The sequence below is a fragment of the Petaurus breviceps genome, unplaced genomic scaffold (genome assembly GCF_028583685.1).
Source record: "Petaurus breviceps papuanus isolate PSGF00001 unplaced genomic scaffold, PetGlider_PUasm1.0 99, whole genome shotgun sequence".
Taxonomy (NCBI): domain Eukaryota; kingdom Metazoa; phylum Chordata; class Mammalia; order Diprotodontia; family Petauridae; genus Petaurus; species Petaurus breviceps.
Genome location: NW_027187465.1, coordinates 4717516 through 4738425, shown reverse-complemented (window position 1 = coordinate 4738425; position 20910 = coordinate 4717516). Strand labels below are relative to the sequence as shown.

At 45.5% G+C, this 20910-nt stretch overlaps 1 protein-coding gene across 1 annotated transcript in view; it reads right to left on the bottom strand.

Moving 5' to 3' along the window:
* Positions 1-20245, bottom strand: part of PITPNB (phosphatidylinositol transfer protein beta) — an 81527-nt gene extending 61282 nt beyond the window's left edge. The window contains exons 1-2 of the mRNA XM_069081379.1: positions 20162-20245; positions 11774-11804 (exon numbers count right to left, since the gene is read on the bottom strand). Coding sequence (XP_068937480.1) covers positions 11774-11804; positions 20162-20181 — 51 coding nt within the window. The 5' untranslated portion in view covers positions 20182-20245. The remainder of the gene's footprint in view (positions 1-11773; positions 11805-20161) is intronic.
* Between the last annotated feature and the right edge of the window lie 665 nt (positions 20246-20910).

Genomic DNA, 20910 nt, shown 5'->3' with positions numbered 1-20910 from the left:
TTATGCCTTCCAAGTCATGACTTTCCCCATCACAGTTTCAATACACCATGGGTCAGCATGAAAAATCAAATGGGAATTTGCAGGGAGTTTTGCAGAAGCTGCAGACAACACAAAGCCTGTGGCCAAATATTTAGCCCAAATTTTAAAATAAGGTACTGTAAACATCCCATAAATGAAAAAGAAAAAATTCAGACTTCTTCTCTGGCATGAAGGGAAAGTTAAAAGATTTAAACTTAATGCCGATTTTCAGGATTCCAGGGGCACCACCCCCATAACCCCCATAATGTGGAAGGGATAACTGTACCGTCAAAATTGTATTTAAAAAGTGGACAGGAAAACACTATACTAGAAGTGCCAGATAAAGCAATAAAAGAAGAAAAAAGAAATTGCAGGAATGAGAAGAGGTAATGAGGAAACAAAACTATCACTCTGCAGATGATATGTAAAGAATTCTAGAGAATCAACTAAAAAACTAGTTAAATTAACGACTTCAGCAAAGTAGCGGGATACAAAATAAACTCACATACATCATCAGCATTTCTATATATTACCAACAAAGTCCAGCAGCATTTCTATAAGAGAAATTCCATCTAAAATAACTATAATATAAAATACTTGGGAGTCAGCCTGCCAAGAAAAACTCAGGAACTATATATGAACACAATGACAAAACACTTTTCACACAAATAGATCTAAACAACTGGAGAAATATTAATTGTTCATGGGGAGGCTGCGTCAATATAATAAAAATGACAGTTCTCCAAAATTAATTTACTTATTCAGTGCTATACCAATCAAACTACCAAAAAGTTATTTTATAGAACTAGAAAAAATAACAAGATTCATCTGGTAGAACAAAAGGTCAAGAATTTCAAGAGAATCAATGAAAAAAAAAGTGAAGTAAGGTGGTCTAGCTGCCTCAGATCTCAAACAGTATTACAAAGTGGTAATCATCAAGACAATCTGGCACCAGCTAAGAAAGAGTGGTGGATCAGTGGAACAAGTTAACCTCCGACTCTGACCACAGTAATCTAATGTTTAATAAACCCAAAGACCCAAGATTTTGGTAAAAAACTCACTGACATAACTGCTGGGAAAACTGAAAAGCAGTCTGACAGAACTAGGCTTAGACCAACATCTCAACAGCTCAAAATGGGAATATAAAGGTGATACCATAAACAAATGAGGGAACATGGAATAGCTTACCTGTCAGATCTAGGAAAAGGGAAGAATTTATGACCAAAAAAGGGACAAAGAGCACTATAGGATGCAAAATGGATAATTTTGATCACATCAAATTAAAAAGCTTTTGTACAAACAAAAGTTTCTGATACAGGACTCATGATATAGAGAACTGAGTCAAATTTATAAAAAGATGAGTCATTCCCCAGCTGACAAATGTTCAAAGGATATGATATGGTAGTTTTCAGAAGAAATCAAAAAGCTATGTATAGTCATGAAAAAAAAATGTAAACCATTATTGAATAGAGAAATTCAAAATAAAACTATGAGGTACCACCTCATTCCAATCAGATTGGCTAGTACAATGGAAAAGGATAATGACAAATATTGACGGGAATGTGGAAAAATAGAAACACTGAAATAGCAGTGAAATGGATCCAAGCATTCTGGAGAGCAATTCGGGACTATGCCCCAAGGGCTATAAAACTGTGCATACCCTTTGACCCAGCCACTACTAGGTCTGTATACCAAAGAGATCAAAGGAAAAGGACCTATTTTGTGCAAAAATATTTATAGACATTATCTCTGTGGTGGCAAAGAATTGGAAGTTAAGGGGATGTCCATTAACTGGGAAATGGCTGAACAAGTTATGGCATATTATTGTGAGGATACTATATGGTGCTAAAAAGAAATGTTGAGAAGGATGGTTTCAGGAAGATTTATATGAACTGATGCAAAGTGAAGTGAAACACAAGAGAACAGTGTACACATTAACAGCAATATCATACAATAATCAATTCTGAATGACTTATTCTCAGCAATACGATGATTTGAGACAATTCCAAAGGACTTATGATGAAAACTGCTATCCAGCTCCAGAGAAAGAACTGATGGAGTCTAAATGCAGATCAAAGTGTACTTTTTTACTTTATTTTTCATGTCCTTCTCATTTTTTTGGTATGTGTTTTCTTTCGCAGTGTCGCTAATACACAAGTATATGTCTTGCATAACTGCCGACGTATAATCTATATCAAACTGCTTGCCTTTTCAATGCAGATGGGGGGAAAAAAACAATTTGGAATTCATTTTAAAAAACGAAATGTTAAAAATGGTTTTTACATTTATTGGAAAATGAAAAAAAATAAAAAAAGAAAAAAAAAAAGTAGACAGGCCGTATGAATAAATGAAGGGACTATACAGGTGACTTCTAACGTCTACTCTGAGCAGCTAGGCAGCACAGTGATTATAGGGCCCGGGCCTGGGGTCAGGAAGATTTGCCTTCCTGAGTCCAACTCCAGATTCAGAAACTTAGTAGCTGGATCACCCTGGACAAGTCATTTAACCTTTCCTCATCTGCAAAATAAGTTGGAGAAGGAAACGGCAAACCACTCCATTATCTTTGCTGAGAAAACCCTAAATGTAATCAATCACAATGAGTCAGATGTGACTGAAACAACTTAACAAAAACAAATGCCCACTCTAGCCCTTAACACTTGAAAATGTTAGATAGCACTTCAGCTCTCATCAAGTGGAAGTTATTTTAAGTGCATATCCATCTTTTTCTTGTTTTTATTCTTCTGGTTTTGTATTAATTATACTATGGCTCTAACAAGAGATTTGACTGAATCTGTATATAAAACTCCTGTTAGTAGGCTGTTAGTAGGCTTGTTTAGATGTGGTAGAAACTCCAGGAATGCAGTTTTCATCCTAGTTTTCGCTTATTTTTCATTTAGTCCTCAGGATTCTACAGGGATGAATAAAGTACTTCATATGGTTTTAAAAAGCTTTTAGGGGGCGGCTAGGTGGCGCAGTAAGCAAAGCGCTGGCCCCGGAGTCAGGAGGACCCGAGTTCGGTTCCGGCTTCAGACACTTAACAGTCACACTAAAAACTAGCCGTGTAACCTTGGGCAAGTTACTTAACCCCAATTGCCCTCCAAAAAGAAAAAAAAAAGCTTTTAAAAACTCAAATCCTAAGTCCCACCCAATCAAAATCCTGGTAGCTGATTCTACAGACACCCCCAAGATCACTCCACCTCTTTCCTCAATGAGTGTGGTACCTGGCTCACAATTTTTCTCTCCTCCCCAATTTTTGCCCTCCTATTTGGAGACTCCTATGTACTGGCTCTCCCTCTAATATCCTAACCACTCAGTTCCCCACCCCACCTTAGTCATACAAGAAGTTGGGCACACCCTTGATCTTATCATCACTCACAAATGCATCTCCAGGTTCAAGAATTCCAAAATCCCCTTATAAGACCAAAACTTACTGGCTTTTCACCTCTCCTTCTGGCTTCCCTTACCAAATCTGACTCCTCATTCACATCACAAGTGCCATTCAATCAAAGCCTCTGTTCTCCCTCAGGCCATCACCCCTGAACTAACCACTCTTCTCTTTTTCCCATTTTGACTCATTGGTGAAAGAATTCAACCCCACAATGTCCTCTTCTCTTGAATCCCTAGCCCCTTTATCATAGCGAAAATTATACCCAGCCAAGCTTCAACCTTGGATTGGTCCCATTATCTGCCATCTTCCAAGAAAATCATGCAACCATTTTGACTGGGTCCACTACAAATTTATGTTACACAACCTCAACTGGGCCCTCACTGCTCCTGGGCAGTCCTACTCTACCTTCCCTACTGACACACTAATCCCATTCTCCACAGTGGTTCTTCCAAACCTCATCCCTCCAGAAATCTCTCCTGGCTCCCCTGCCCCCACACTCTGCTGAGAAACTTGAGAACCTTATGTTTCACTGAAAAAAAATGAGGACATTTCGCACCTTTCCCTCATCTCCTATCACATTCAGATGCCTTCTGCCACTATTTTCCTCCTACACTCGTAACACACAATGAAGTGGCCTTTTTCCTTACCAAGGACGCCATTCCATCCTGTCTCCTCCATAGACTGCCCCTTCTGTCATTCCACTCTTTCACTTATTTTCAATCCCTCCCTATCTACTAGTTTCCCCCACCTACAAACATGCCCATCTCTCTCCCATCCTCAAAACAGTCTCATTTGCTCCTTCCGTCCCTGCTAACTTCACTTTACATCTCTTCTGCCCTTTGTGCTAAATTTCTCAAAGAGGCTGCCTGCCATATGCCAACTCCACCCTCTCCTTTCACTCTCTTCCTAACCCCTTAAACATAAATGGTACCACCATGTTCTCAGTCCCCCAGACTCATAACCTAGAAGTCATCCTCAACTTCTCATTCTCTCTCACTCCTCACAGGAAATATCTTCTTCAAGTCTGTTGCTTTCACCTTTGTAGCCCCTTCTCTCCCCCACTACTACTCTGGCACAGACCCACATCAGTTCATGCCACAGTTTGCTGGTGGGTCTGCCTGTGCCAAATCTCTCCCCACTCCAGCCCACCTTCCATTCAGCTGCCAGTGAAGGTGCGAATGTGTCACCCTGCCCTGATGATGAGCCCCAGAGGCTCCATACTGCCTCCAGGATCAACTACAAAATCCTGCTTGCTGTTCAAAGCCCTTCATGACCAAATCCCCTACTACCTTTCCAATCTTCTCACACCTTACACCACCACACATACTCTTAGCTCTAGTCCAACTGGCCTCCTGGCTGTTTCATGAACAAGATTCACCATCTCTTGGCCCAGGGCATTTTCCCTGGCTGTCCCCCATGCCTGGAATGCTCTCCCTCTTCATCTCCACCTACTATGAGAAGGCTTCCCCAGCCCCTCTAAATCTAGAGCCTTTCCTCCATTAATTATTTCCTATCTACTGAGCATGTTATTTGCTTTCTTGTTGTCATTCTCTCATTAGATTGTGAACTGCTTGAAGGTAGGGACTGTCTTCTGTCTCTTTTTTTATCCCCAGTGCTTATCACAGTGGCTGGCACATAGAAAGTGCTTAATCAATGTTTACTAATGTGATCTGACTTGATTCAGGAACAGCTCCTACATCTGTAATAAGTTTCCTTTTAAAATAAAATCAACTTCACCTTTTAAACATGACAGTATTGGGTACAATGAAGAGTGCACTGCTCTATTGCCAGAGCAATGCAACCCCTGGAGTTCCTGGGGTTTGGTTTCCTCAAGGGTAAAAGGAGGGCTTTGGACTAGATTAACTTCTGAGGCCCTGCCCCTTATCTTCTGTCCATACCTTCTCATTCTTTCCTCAAAGATAATATTTGGGATGAAGGTGTAGGAGGCTTCTGTCCAATGCACAAGGATCTCTGCCTTCTCGTTTCTTGCTGCTGAACCACTGTACCCAACAACACATTTTATCATGTGTCCCCTCCCCCCACCCCCACTTCGCAGTGAAGTCACTGGTGACCGTGCATGGGTTGAATTCACTAGAGAGGCTACTCAAGTCGTTCCTTTTGACTGGAATGCCCCTTTATCTTCTGGCCCGATTGGTCAGGAGCCTGTCAGATGGATCTGTACCTCTCCTGGTCTACTTGCTGGGAACGGGATAAGGACCTCACATTCAGAATATCAATAGCTATGTCATGATTTATAGACAAACAACATGCTTCTTAGCACCTGCTGCCTCTATTATTTCAGAAGAAGTGGCCAAACAGTACTGAAGGTCCTTTTAAATTTTTTCTTTTTTTTCCTGGGTTGACATTGCCAAAAAATTCATTCTTCAGTGGCAAGTCTACAGTTGACAAGTCTCTATGTACCTGGCCAGAAGGGTCCTTAGGAAAGCACTGCCTGATATCAAAGCCACCTAAGAAGCCTGTTTCACTAGGGCAGAATTGATGGAGCTTTCATTCCACTGGCCTGGTCTTTAAGAACTCTGCATTGCCTCCACTCAAGGAGGCATCAGGAAGACGGAGTCCTGATGCTGAAAGAAGTGAAATGGAGGGGGGGGGAAGATAACGATATAGAATATAACAAATTCACTGAGAAGTTTTAACTGTAATTCTTCCAAAATGACAAGACAAGAAACTGCCATACCCAACAAACACCTGGAACTTGAGGACAACTCTGATGGAAATGTATAAATTATAAAACCTCAAAGAGAAGAATGATAAAAACTATGGGAACTATAACCTTGGAAAGGTAAGAAGTAATGGAAGAAACAACAAACTTAAAGTTCCCTGGGAGATTCAACCAAACAAAGTCACCCCAAGGAATTTGAGGAGAAACCTGAAAGAAGGATGAGAGATGAAAAACAGGCAAGATCTACATAAAGGTATTTTTTCATAAACATTTCCTCACTGCAGATAGGAGACGGAAGTCATCACATTTGGACTTTTCACATGACAATTCCAGATGTGCCATCAGAGGAAGCGAAAGTGACCACAAAGAAACCAAAGCTGGGAAAGGAGCTGGACTAGACCAAATATACAGAGAAGTAGGCCATGCTGCAGATAACACACTTTTGAAGGCCCTGAAGGGCTGAGTATCAAAATATATGACAAAGGGGAAGGTAGCAAGATCACAGAAATAATCTCAGACCTCATTATGAGGCAGAACAGAGAAAAGAGGTTATCAATATCTGATGACCCATAGGCCTACCCTCCTACCTATAAAAAATTTTCACATGAATATTCTACCATCTAATGATGGCATTAGAAGAAAACAGGTAGGCTTCCATGGGGCAGGTAAGTGTTGTAGTGGATAAAGCTCTGGGCTCGGAAGTCAAAAAAGACTCCTCCTTCCCAAGTACAAATCTGGCCTCAGACACTTACTAGCTGTGTGACCCTGGGCAAGCCACTTAATCCTGCTTGCCTCAGTTTCCTCATCTATAAAATGAGCTGAAGCAGGAAATAGCAAACCATTCCAATGTCTTTGCCAAGAAAACTCCAAATGAGGTCATGAAGAATCAGACACAACTGAAAACTGATTGTCAACAAAAGGCTTTCACAAGCAAGAGCTCACGTCTCCTTCACACAACTGACTAAAAGATAATATGATTAAAGACTAGACAATATCTCGCTATACTTCTATTGCTTGTCAACTGTAAACAGCTTACAATTTGGCAAAGTAAAATGCCACCTTAAAGGATGTTCTCCCCGATCCTCGGAACGTTCATACCAAGTGAGGCATACAAGGAGAGGCATGCTGGCCAAGGGGTCTGTCCGTCCCCATCAATGTGTAAGTCCAGCAGACAGTCCAAGCCAAAGAGGGATGCCCTAAAGATACACTCCTGTTTGTATATGGCAAACAGACTGCTTTCAGCAAGTCCTGGAACAGCACAGAGTAAATGACTCACACCTGGGGGATCCCGGGTAAGGTCTCTCAAGAAAGTGGCACCTAAGTGGTTCTTGAGTTAAGCCTTGAAGGTAGGCTACACCAAAAGAAAAAAAAAGCACCAGAAGGTGTAAGCCTGGTAAATGCCAAATAACATCACAAAAGGTGAAACTGATCCTATTTTCATCTGCAGGAAACAAGTCATTACTGCTGTGGGAGTTATTCCTGAAAACAACTGAGGAGTCAGATCGCCTACCAGTTTAGAACCAAGCTCAAAATGAGATCCCCAGTCATTCAAAGAGTTCAGCATCAGTATGCACACAGCAAGAACCAAGAGCCTTCTGCTAGGGCCTCCTGGTTAGTCTCTCCACTCACTCAGCTGCCAACTACTGACGCCAGAGCAAAGTTCTAACCACACCCCCCCATTCTCAGAGGCTCCCTACTTCTGCCAAGATCCAATACAAAACCTTCTACTGGGCATTCCAAGCCTCTCCCGTCCTGGCTCCCTCCTATCTTTCCAGTCTTCTTACATGTTCCCCTCCACATACTCTGACATCTAGGGACACTGGTCTCCTTTCATCCTGACTGCAGGCATGTTCACTGACTTGATACACCTCACCCTCAGGGCCTCCCTGCCTCCCTTCACATTCTGGCTAAAATCCCACTTCCTGCCAGAAGTCTTCATTCTAGGGCCTTCCCTTTGGTGATCACATTGTTTATCTTTACGTATGTTGTTTGTAGATTGTTGTCAGCATCAGGCTATGGACTCCCAAGGAGGAGGGACCGTCTTTTGCCTTAGTGTTTCTACCACTTAGCAGATGAGAGGTGCTTAACAAATGCCTGCTAATAGACTGGCTGAACCAAACGCTCAGACTATGATACAGAAATGGACAACGATCTCATAGAGCCCTGGAACAGACAACACAAATGAACAATGAGGCAGGGCCAGGAGCGAGTTGAAGACGAGGCCAGAAGGCCTTGCCTTTGGAAAACTGCAGCCCTTTAATGACCCGAAACGTTTCCCTGAAACAAAGGCCTATCTCTGAACACTCCTATATCTTCCACTGAGAGAGCTGCAAGTCAGGTAACGAATGGTAAAGTCTTCAGAGACTTGAAGCTGAGAACCAAAAGGCCACGAGAGACAGACTGCAGGTATGACAGATTTGGACAATGGATTTTTACCAATGATGAATTCTGCAGAATGGGTGTCAGCAGGGACAGGCATGGCCTAAGAAAAGATGACCAATGTCATGGCAAGATGGAGAGACAAGTGATAGCACCCCTCCTGCTCCATTCCACACACCAGGAAGAGAATTCAAGGAAGACACCTGGAACTTGGGGAAGAGGCCCCTGAGAGAAATCTATGCGAGGACGTGGTTAAGAGGCACCCTAGTAGGCTGCCATGAGTATCACTGACACACTAGACTACTTAAGCCAGAGCTCCGGAAAAGGCTGAAGCCCCTGATGTTCTGGTTGCTTGCCAGTGAGCATGTGACTAGAAAGAAGTCAGATCAAAAAAGATCACCATTTTCCACAGAAACAAGACCACACTTAAAGCAATGTGTTCTGCCCTTGGTGGCACACATTTTAAGAGAAATGGATAAACTCTATACAGCAGAGTATTACCAATAGAAACTCTGTCTTATAAGGATGAGCTCAAAGAATTAGAGATTCGAGTCAACAAACATTAAGTGCCTGTTATGAGCCTGTTAGTTTAGAATACTAAGAGAAACATCACACAGTCCCTTGTCCTCAAGCAACTTCTGCCCTACTCCAGGGACACAACATAGCTCTTCCTCATCTCCTAACAAATGTCTTCTGTCATCTCTCCTCCTATGCTCCAGTCTCAAATGATGAAGATGCCTTACTCTTCTCCAAGCCTAAGCCCCTTCACCTGCTCGAGTAACCTCATTCCATGTCATTTTCTCCAAGAAATTTCCCTCCCTGTTCCCCTCACTCTTTCACTTATTTTGAATCTTTCTCTGTCTCCCAGTTCCTTCCCTCCTGCCTACAAACATGCCCAAGTCTCCCCCATCCTCAAAAAGCCCTCACTTGATCCTTCCACCCCTGCTATTGGCCTCTATCTCTTCTGCCCTTTGTAGCTAAACTCCTTCAAAAGGTGTCTGTAAGAGGCATCTCCACTTTCTCTCCTCTCACTCTCTTCTTAACAATCTGGCTTCCACCGTCATCATTCCACCAAAACTGCTCTTTCCAGAGTTACTAATGATCCCTCAGTTGTTAAATCCAATGGCCTTTCCTCAATCCTCATTCTCCTTGATTTCTCTGCAGCCTTTGACACAGGTGATCACTCTCCCCTCCTTTACACTCTCTTCTCTCCAGGTTTCTGGGCCAGGCCTCTCTCCTGGTTCTCATCCTACCCATTTGATCACTCCTTCTCAGTCTCTTTTCCTCCAGGTCACACTTTCTACGACCAGATGATCCTCAGCATTCTGTCCTAGGCCCTCTTCTCTTCTCTCTACTACTTCACATTAATTCCCATGGATTTAATTACTATCTCCATGCTAAAGATTCTCAAATCTACCTATCCCATCCCAATCTCTGTGCTGACCTCCATTCTCACATTTCCAACTGCCTCTCAGAGATCTCGAAACTGGATGTCCAGTAGACATCTTAAGCCCAGCATGTCAGAAACAGAACTCATAATCTTTCCCCTTAAACCCTCCCTCCTCCCAAACTTTCCTATTCCTGTTGAGGGCAACACTATCCTCCCAGGCCCCCAGACTCATAACCTAGGAGACATCCTGGATTCTTCACTATTTCTCACTGCCCCTTTCCCCCATCCAAGCTGTTGCCAGCATCTGTCAATTTCACTTCTGCACCTCTCCTGAATATATCCTCTTCTCTTCTCTCCTGACACTGCTCCCACCCCAGGGCAGGCCCTCATCACCTCACCCCTGGACTACCACCCTCGCTACTGGTGGCTCTTCCTGCCTCAAGTCCCTCCCTAGTCCAAGCCATCCTCCATTTATTTAAAGTGGTTTTCCTAAAAAGCTGACCATGTTGCCCCATTACTCGATTTCTCCCTGCCTCAAGACAGAAATGCAAAATGCCCTGAAGTCCAAGTCCTTCATAACCTAGTCCCCTCCTGCCTTTCCTGTCTCCTTACACCCTAACATACATTTTTGACCCCGTGACACTGGTCTCCTGGGTCAAGAACAAACAAGAGCCCCCCTGCCTCTCAGCTCTAGGCATTTTCTCTGGCTGTCCCCATGCCTGGAAAGCTCTCCTTCCTCCACTCCTACGACTGACCTCCCCAGCCTCCTTTAAGTTCCAACTAAAATCCCACCTTCTACAAGGAATTCTTTCCAACCCCCTTAATTCCAGTGCCTTCCTTTTGTTAATTATTTCCTTTTTATCTTGTCTATAGCTTGCTTTGTATATATGTCTGCATGTTGTATCCCCCATTAGACTAGAAACCCTTCAAGGGCAGGGGCTGCTTTTTGTCTCTGTATCCCCATGGCTTAGCATACTCCATATTTACTGACTGACTGAATAAATGACTGCTGAGATAAAGAAATACAACATAATCTGAAAAAGACACTAGCATTGGGAGGGAAAGCAAGCAGTTGGTGGCACCTGGATTGACCCCTGAAGGAAGAAGGATTCTGAGAGATGGTGCTGAAGGAATACAATCCAGGAAGGAAGAGTGGATGGGAATGCAGGAAGGGGTTTAGTTGGGAATTAGCTAGAAATATTCTGATCTGCAAAGCAGACAGACCATGTGAAAGCTGGAAGGCTGCAGAGCAGTCAGATTGTGGAAGCCTTAAGAAACCTTCAGATGAAGCCTTCTAAGATTCACCAAGAGCTCCATACACACTCTCATCCACTCAGTGCAACCCGTCTGCCATGAAAATACTACAAGTATTATACTACAGATGAGGAAACTGAAACAAAAGGTTAAGTAACTTGTCCATGGTCATATAGCTAAAAAGTGTCAGGATTCAAGGTAAATCACCAATATGCATTTATTTAGGCATGTCCTAAACAACCAGGTTCTTCCCATTAAGCAACAATGACTGTTCTGAAAAGTCTGGTTAAAGGTTTGCTCTTTCTCCTACAGGCAACAGGGAGCCACTGAAAGTTTTTGAGAAGGGAATTAATACAAGAGAATCTATTAAAAAAGAAGTTACTTTTTAAAGTGTGGGGAAGATGGCTTGGACATGTGGGAAAAACCTGAGACAAGTCAACTAATTTAGTCTATTAAATAATCCAGTCACAAAGTGAGGAGGATCTGACCTACAAGCCTGTGATCCCCATACATTGTTCTGGAATATTTTCTGGACTCTGACTCTAACAGCTGGGCATGTCAATAAATAAAAGGCAAAGTATGAATGCAAACAAAGAGTTACAATATATCACTATAATATCTATGTTTAAACACAGTTATCATTAGAAGCAAACAGACTTACCTCTTGAACCGAACATGGTAAAACCACACGGCTAAAAAAAAGAAGAAAGGATATATTACAAATAACATCACTGCAAAATTAATTTTACATCACAGGATCCCTAGAGATATGAAGGGTCCTTTATACCAACGATACCATGGCAAAGAAAAGCAAACTGTACAAATTATCTGGCAGTCTCCATAAGTCTTCTACCCCAACTAAAAAAAATAACTTTGTAGGATTTAACCTGAAAGAACCTTAGAAATCATCTAATTGAACACCTTCATTTTAAAAACATCATATAGGCAAAAGAGCCAGAATTTGAACGCAAGTCCTGTTATTCCAAATCCAAAATGTGCACAACTATGGTTCTTACATCTTTGTCTGAATTAGTCTTAAACAGGAGCTCCCAGGACATTCATTTACATTCCACCAGCTCTCTTGGGAGAATGGAGAATAGAGGACAGGTGACCAACAGGGGGCCATTTGTGTGCTATCTACATAGGTGCATTCTGTCACCACCATAATGACTCAGTCTTAGACTAAGACACAAAGCATTTAAAAGTGGATAGGCAGCTAGATGATGCAGTGAATAGAGCACCAGCCCTGGAGTCAGGGCTACCTGAGTTCAAATCTGACCTTAGACACTTGACACTAGCTGTGTGACCTTGGGCAAGTCATTTAACATTTAACTGCCTGGCCTTCCCCTGGGGGGTAAGGGGGGATGGAAATGGGCAGAACCTGGGGTCTCCCATCTTACCCATGCTCCAGACATTCGATTTCCATGGTACTTCACAAAAAATACACCTACATCTTGAGGTTGTGCCAGGAAATTTCTACTTCCTCACTCATTATCCATTTATTCTTCCATTTTAAATTGGAAGAAATTGAGAAAGGAATTCTTTAGCCTGAATAAGAAAACATTTCCTCTCAGCTGTTTTTCACAGAGCCTTGAACAAACACAGCCGGCTATAAGGCGGCAGAACTCAGAAAGGCTGTTCTGGCTTTAACCTGGTCCAATATGCAGTGTTTAGCGAATATGCCAAAAGGATGCATTATGATATCCCAACAAGCACATGTACCAGGCATGGACCTAAGCACAGTGGATACAAAGAAAAAGCGAATATAGTCCGTTCCCTCAAGGTGCCCCCACTCCACAACTCCTTTGATCCCTAACACTGCTTGGAGGAAAAGAGAAAAGAAAACAATGGCTTTAGCCCCCATACATTCAACTACAGCGTCTGCTCAAAAGCTTTGGTGAGGATGGGCCTTCTCTTTTCCTTCACAATAAATTTAAAACCTCAAAGCCCCTAGATCCCTGCTCAGTTCGACAATTCGTGCCTGGCCCAGCACGGGGCGCTAACAAGGCAAACCTATTTCCAAAGAGCTTCCAAGGCACTGGCCTGCCATTCTTATTTCATCCCTCCTCAATTTCTCCTGCTTAACCACCAATACACTAAATTAAGTATCTTCAAGTGTTCCATACTTTGAATTATCTATTTACCTGATTTGTACCTAGAGACCTTCCAAGTTACATTGCAGAGTTACAGAGGACCCCCAAGGAGGGGAAAGACACCACCCCCAAAGGCAGTACCCTGGTACCAACTGTCCGGCACACCTCTGCTCTTTTCTGTTCAGATTTTTCTTGAACTAAGCCTAGACTTGCCTCTTCACAGTTTCTACCCATTACCACTAGTTCTATCTTCTGGGGCCAAGGAAACAAATCTTCCACAGGGCAGTCCTTCAAATACCTGAAGACGGCTTTCTATTTTGGCTTTGTAAACAATCTGATTTTTGCATCTATCTCTTCCAAGAATCTCTCTTCATGAAGAACACACCACTCAACATGAACCCCAGAATCCCTTAAATTTACAGCTGGAAGGGAGCTCAGTGGACAAGCAGATCCAGCCAATGATGGAAAAAGAATCCCCTATTCTACTGCAAGCCAGGAAGGAGGTCATCCAGTCCATCTGGAGGGTAGCCAAAGAGGGGGGAACAAACACTTCTTGAGAAAACCAAACAATTCAATACATGCTGGGCACTGTGCTGGGTGATGGGGAACAAGGCCCAAAATATAACTGCTCCTGTGCTCCAGGAGCTCACTCTCTACATGGACAAATAGCAAATACTTGGGAACCAAAGCCTCTAGTAGAAGAAGGCAGTGCCTGAGCTGAATGAGGACGCCTTCTTTTTTCGCCTCAAATCCCTTTCACTGCCACATTTCCCCAGGACAATTCTCTAATTCACTCAGGTTTGTATCCTGTATCCTGGACCCCTCACAGCCTATCAGCTGCCAAATCCCGCTCTGTCCACCTTCCCATCTTCTCTTCTATTCTGTCCCCATCACCATCCTGGGTGACTGGGTCCTAGTCTCTGACCCTCTAGTCTGCACTACTGCAGTGGCCTAATCGGGTTCCTTGCCTCCACTGCCTATTCCTCTCTAACTCATCCTCCACAGAGGCACCAAAATGATTTTCCTGAAGCATAGCTCTGGTCACGTTCCTGCTCCCCTGCCCCAAACTCCTGAGCCTCCTTATTATCTCTATGAGCAAATACAAACATCGCCTGGAGTAAGAGAACAGAACGTAGGCCTCTATATACCTGAGGGGAGGCTGGGTGGGGCTGGCTCCAAAACCCTGGGAAGAGCAGGCTCCAAGGTGCCTCTACACCAGGCCATGGCAATCAGAGATATCCTGTGCTGGGCCCACTCCAAGGAACGCCCCTTCCACGTACACTCCTAGAAAGCTACAGCTGCTCCACCGCCCAAAGGGGACCAACAATGCCCAAACCTGGAAGGAGCTAAACAGGAGGTCCTCCCCAGGCCCAGGTTCCTATCTTCACCCTAGCTAGCCACCCCCCCCCCATGTAAACAAATGGGAGGGGGTGCTAATAAGGGCACAATTATTCTTTATTCAGATTCTACAGTAGACCTAAACTCACTTCCTCACACAGCATGCACAAAGGGAAGTCTCTCATTAGTATGAGAACTCCTTGAGGGCAGGTAAGGCCAGCTTACAGGGCAAAAAAAAGCTTACAGCACAGAGCAAAAAAAAGGCACATCATAAGCCTTAAATATAAGTTAACCAGTCCTTTAGAGTTTTAGCTTTCAAAACTCTTAATTCATCCCCCCTCCCACCTTAACAACCGTCTTAACAGGTGACTCTGTCTCTATCTCTCTCTCTCCATCTCTCCCCCTCTTTGCTCCCATCGAGACCACTCCTGCTTCCCCTGGCTACTGGGGCCTCCCCAGCTCCCCAGAAGCCTTCTATAGGTTTTCTGGGTTTTGTACACACGTATCTGTGCACGTGTTGTCTCCCTCAGTCACTTGCTATCATGGGGCCCAGCACATAGGGGGCATTTAATAAAGGTTTAACTGATTGACTGATAAGAGTCTTAAGAGGCAAGACCCAGGAGGTGGAGTGTTCTTGATGAAAGGGCAGCTGGCAATGGAGACCAGCTTGTCTACCCAGCAGAGTGGTGGGTCAGGAGCCTGCCAGTGGAAGGCCTGAAAGCTGGTTCTGTTCCTCACACAGGCCTAGACTTGCTTCTCTGCTGCAACACTCAAGGGCTCCCAGTTATCTCTCAGAGCACCCTAGCCTGCCTAATTTTCCTAATAGTCACATCACTCAATCAACAAGCACTTTCTATGTGTCAAGCACTGTGCTAAACCACGGGGCACACAAAGAAAGGCAAAAAACCAGTCCCTGACCACAAGGAAGGTATATTCTTAAGCAGAAGACAATCATCATCCAGTTGGTGGGATGCTAATCAACCCTTTCTAATAATGGTTTTCAGGAGCCAAGAATCCCTGATGTCCAGTTTGTGCAAACAGCCTGTCACTTCTGCCAAGGCAATATCACACCTCTTCACCACTCCTATCACAGCAAAGCTATCTCTCTGAGCCAGGGGCACTTAGCACCTTCCTGTCTTCTCTCATCATTCATTTATTTCACCACAGAATACTTGACCTAAACCTCCCTTCAATACACACTAGGCTATCTTACTACCAACATTTTAAAATGCAAAACAAAATTTTAATTTTAGGAGAAAACATACAGGAAGAATATAGTCTACATGGTGGTTTAACCCCAATCTGATTCAAATATTCCATTATTTATCTACCAGTTCCTATGTAAAGACATCATAAATCCTCAACACAGAGACATCTTTTCTGTTTGCCCAACCAAGAGCACCTGTTAGGATTAGGCAACAAGCAGACTAGAAGAGAGGTCACCAAGTAAATCAAGTGGTGCCACAAAATTCTCAAATCCAGAATAACTTCACTGTCATTTCAAAGGCTACATGAAAACTGTGCAGGTAATGAAATCAAATGGGAGGCAGCTCAGTGCCAAAGGAGTTGGGAATTTCCTACTATCACTTAATAAATGTTTATGACCAAGATATGCTAAAGCTTCAATCAACTACAAATTCCCTAGATTTCTCTCAATTCTATAGCTAGTCTAATCTGATTTCACAAGAAATTCCCTAGGTATGACACACAATATTGAAGAGACTGCCAAGAAATTCACTGAATAAAGATACTGTGAAATCCTTTTTATATAACATGGTTTTCACAGAAATGCTGGATTTGTAAAGTTAGTGACTAACAAAGGAATGAATGAGTCCTTAATGTACTTTGGAAAGCTTTTTTTTTTAATAAATCCCAATTCATTTCTGAAAGAAAACAGTTTTAGTTCCCATTATTTTTTTAAAGATACATTTTTAAACTCTAATAAATCTGTTCCCTTTTACTTCTTCAGAAAACCCAACAGTCATCTTTGCACTGAGATTTCAAAATCACTTAAGCAATTCAGCAGATCTTTAGCCTCCCCCAGCAAAGAACCATGATCCCTATAGCCCAGCAGAGGCTGGCCCTCTTGCAGTTGGTCCTTCATTAACAATGAGGACCATGGGATCGGGAAGATGATGTCCTGACTTGCAAGTGAATTGGATTTAAGTGAGGGAGGGCTGTGTCCATCCTCTAAGCCTTAGGAGGCAGCCTTCCCCGACCCATCCCCCCTTTAGCCAAACAAAGTTCCCAGATCAGAAGTCAAACTTCTAGTGTTCTCTCCAAACTCATGGACCCGGGTACTGATGAGACAAAAAGCACAAAGCCAGGCCTATACTACAAACCCTTCCATTCTGGAGAAACTCCCAAAGCTGAACAATCACTGGAAGAATCCAGCATCACCTCCACACTCCAAGGAAAAGTTGGAACTTAAACCATCCCCCAAATCCACCTTACTGTTTATATCCTAAACATTTTCTTCCTTCTTTCAAACACTTGAGCCCCTACTATGTGCAAGGTACTCTGCCCTGAGCTGAGGGAAATGTGAAGACAAAATCCTTTTTGCCCCATGGAGTTCCCAGGCTAGGTACACAAGGAGAACACAAAGCAGACAGGACCTAAGATAGATACAAAATCCAGGGAGACTTCCGAGGAAGAAGAAATAGATTCCTTCCATCTGAGATCAGAAAGACTTCCTGAGGAAAATGACATTTGATTGGGGCCTCTTTGGACAAATGGAATTTGAACAGAAGAACAGGGCCTGAGCGAAGCCATAAAGGGTGGAAAGTAGGGGGCCCCTTTAAGGACTGGTTTCACTCTCTCACCCCCTAGAGCCAAACTGCTGCCAAGACCTGTTGCTTTCACCTTCATAACATCTTTCCCACATACCTCCTTCTCTCACCTATGGGTGTCTCTGCCAGCCACAAGTCTCTCCCCACCCCACTGCTGAAGTGGTCTTCCCACACCCAAGGTCTAACCATGTCACTAACATTCTCAATAAACTCTAGTGCAGGCCTGTACAACCTGTGGCCTGTGGGCTGCTTATGGCCCTCAAGCATGCCAAAGGCCTTTAGGTGGCCTGCTAGATATGAAGAAAATGTAGAAAAATCCCCTCCCTCAGGCCGAAGGTTGTGCAGGCCTGCTCTGGAGGATACTATCACTCCCAGGATCAAACAGAAAATCCTGGTGAGCCTTCATAAACCTCCCCCTCCACTTTTCCAGTCTCCTTACACCTTACACTCCTCTAAGGGACAGCAGTTTCTTGGTTGTTCCACAAAAAGACCATCCATCTCCAAACTCCCAATATTTGCATTGGCTCACCCCTACAACTGAAAAGCTCTCCTTCCTTTCCCAATCCCCCTTAATCCCAGAGCATTCTTTCTGTGTATCCTACATAAAGCTTGTTTGTCCATAATTACTTGTATGCTGCCTCTACCATTTAGACTGAATTCCTTTGAGATGGGCCCATCTTTGCCTTTTTACATATCCCCCGCACATAGTACTCATTTAATAAAAGTTTAACTTATTTCACTCTTCCACCGTCTATTAGCAATGGCTCATCCATTTATTTACTCCACAAACACCATGGAGTAAAAAATGAAAGAAATCCCACAATGACAAAGGGCAGGAGCTTCTTGGTTAAAAAAAAAAAATGCCACACAAACCTAAAATTAAAAGACTCTTAAAAACTAACAAAGCTTCAACATTTTAAATCCATCTTCCAACATTTTAACTGCATTTAAGGATGCAACATTCAATTATAGGAAAAAACTAAAGAAATTCTGCAAACACTTGTCACTAACCAAATCATTTTTCACAGGAAAGTTTGTTTTACCTTACAGTTTGTATATAAGTGAGAAATCTTATTAAGATATTTTGTTATATTTCTAAGGAGAGGCATGGCTCATATAATGTCTTAAGGCCTCTTTAGGCTGTAGATCTATGACCCCATAATCAAGCAGCGTCTCCATTAAAATCAAGCAAAAGAAGGTAAATAACAGAAAGAGGACAGTAGTCAATAAGTTAAAATCTGTATTTAACAGGAAGAATACACCTGAATTCCAAGTGACCTGGTGACAAGCTAGTTGGGACACAGAGAGCTAGGCAATGTTATACAGTAGAAAGGATTCGGGGCTAGGTGACAGAGGAGCTGGGTCTGAGGCCAGGCTCTTCTAAGGATTGTCTGTCAATACCTCCCTGCATTTTTCTCATGAGAGATGAAGGTAAAAGATGGTCTCTAACATCCCTTTGGGCTATAATGGGATACAAGCAGTTCGACAGGTGCTTGTGGCAGGAACAAAAATTTGCATTTCTCTTTGTCCTTTAAGGCTTACAAAACACTTTCCTCAAAACACCCGGGAGTGGGGTAGTGTATTACTAGCCCATTCTGCAGATGAGGAAACTCAGGCCCACACTTACAAGCAGGGTGATCATAATCTAGACACCTCCCCAGGGAAAGTGTCAAAGAGTTAGTGAAGCAGCCAATGCAACCAGCAGCCAGATCTGAAAGCATTCTTTCCAGGGCACGATGCTGAAAGGGTGGGGGCTTTAGAAAAAAAAAATCATACACCAACTTCTTAATGCACAGCCACCATCACTCCTGAAGAACCTTTCATGGCTCCCTATGGCCTCTAAAACAACGTGTATATGCAAAAAGGGCAGTGGATGAGGAGTCCACAGGCCTGGGTTCAAATCCTCACTCTGAACCTTGCCAAGTCCCTTGCCGTCTCTGCCTCAGTTTCCTCCTCTGTAAATAAAGGTGCTGGCCTAGCCGGCTCCCCAGGCCCTTTACGGCTATAGACAGGTCCGATGCTGGAATCTGCCAGGCAGGGAAGAAGAGCCCCCCCAAGCTTTAGACACGTTAACGTCTAATGCCCAGCCTGCCTGCGGCCTCCCACGGGGCTGGGCGGGGCACCTCCTCCAGGAAGCCTCCTCTGACTCCCCCCACCCCACACTGAGGAGCGCGGGGGGGGGGGGGGGGGCGGGGGGCGCGGCGCCCCCCCCCCCACGGGCGGAGCGAGCACAGGGCCTGGGCACGTGCCGACCACCACCCGGACCAGCAGTTTCGGGGGGAGGTCGGACGCGGCTGGGACCCCCTGCAGGGCCTAGCAAGCCCCGCCCCCCCTCCATCCCGGGATCTTCCCACTACTCTCCTCCTCCCTCCTTCCCGTAAGCCGAGTCCCTCCCCCACGCGGGCAGCCTGGGAGGCCCGAGGAGGCTCAAGGGAGGGGCTGGCGCCCTCAGCCTCACCTCCCCCCTCCCAGACCCCTGGGGGCCGGTCCCAACGGAAAGGACAGGGCTGGGGGCCGCGCGCGCACGCCTGGGGGCCGGGCAGGAACAGCGGCGCGCGGGGGCGGGGGGAGAAGGGGGAGGGCGCGCGTGCGCAAGCGCAAGGGGGGGGGGGGAAGGAGGGGAGCCGGCGGCGCGCGCGGAGCCGGGAGCGGCCGGCCTGGGTCTCTCCGCGCGGAGGGAAGAGGGGGCACCGGGCGGAGCTGCCGGGCCCGCCTCGGCTCCGTTACCCTGCGGAGGCTGGCGCCGGGACCCGCGCCTGCCGAAAAGGGGTCCTCCCCGCCCCAAGCTGAGAACCACCCCCCCCCCAGCTTCCTCCGGCCCCAACTCACAATTCCTTAATCAGCACCATCGTTCCCTCGCCGCTGCCGCCGCCTTCCCCGCTGCCGCCGCCGCCGCTACCGCCACCCACGGCGCTTGCGCAGCCCCGCCTCCCCGCCCCGGCGCCTGCGCCATCCCGCTCTTCCGCCGGAGGGCCGCGTCCGCACATCGGGGCAGGCCCCGCCCCCTCCGTCGGCGGGCGGCACAGCGCCTGCGCGGCCACGCCCATGGTGACGTCTCCCCTCGGCCGGAGCTCCGGCTCCAGCCCGGCCTGGGCGAGGCTCCGCCCCGGCTCCCTCACGCGACCCTCGCGAGGACCCCGCCCTGGCCTCGCCCCAGCCCCTGACTTGCCCTGTAGGGGCGGATAGGCGAGTCTGGGCCAGCCTTGGGTCTCGGTGTAGACTTAAGATGTGCTTCGCAAACACTGCAGCGAAGGCGCTTTGCTTTCAAAGCGCTCCGGGAGCCAGAGGCCGTTACTATCCCCGTGGTTCAGATGAGGAAACTGAGGCAGCCGGGCCGAGGGCTGGCCCGGGGTCCCGCGGCTAGCGTGTGAGGCAGAACTGGAACTCAGGCCTTCCAGACCGCAGGTCCTGCCCCCCGGACGGCCACCAGCACAAGCTGGGTGGCAGCTGGTGGAAGAGATCAGGGAGGCTCAATGGTCCTCAGCCTCCTTCTCCTCCCCCAAGAAGTACCGAACGCCCCCCTCGTCGTGGGCTGAAGCTGAGGTTCCACTGCCTTGGGGAGTGCTCGTGGGCTCGGG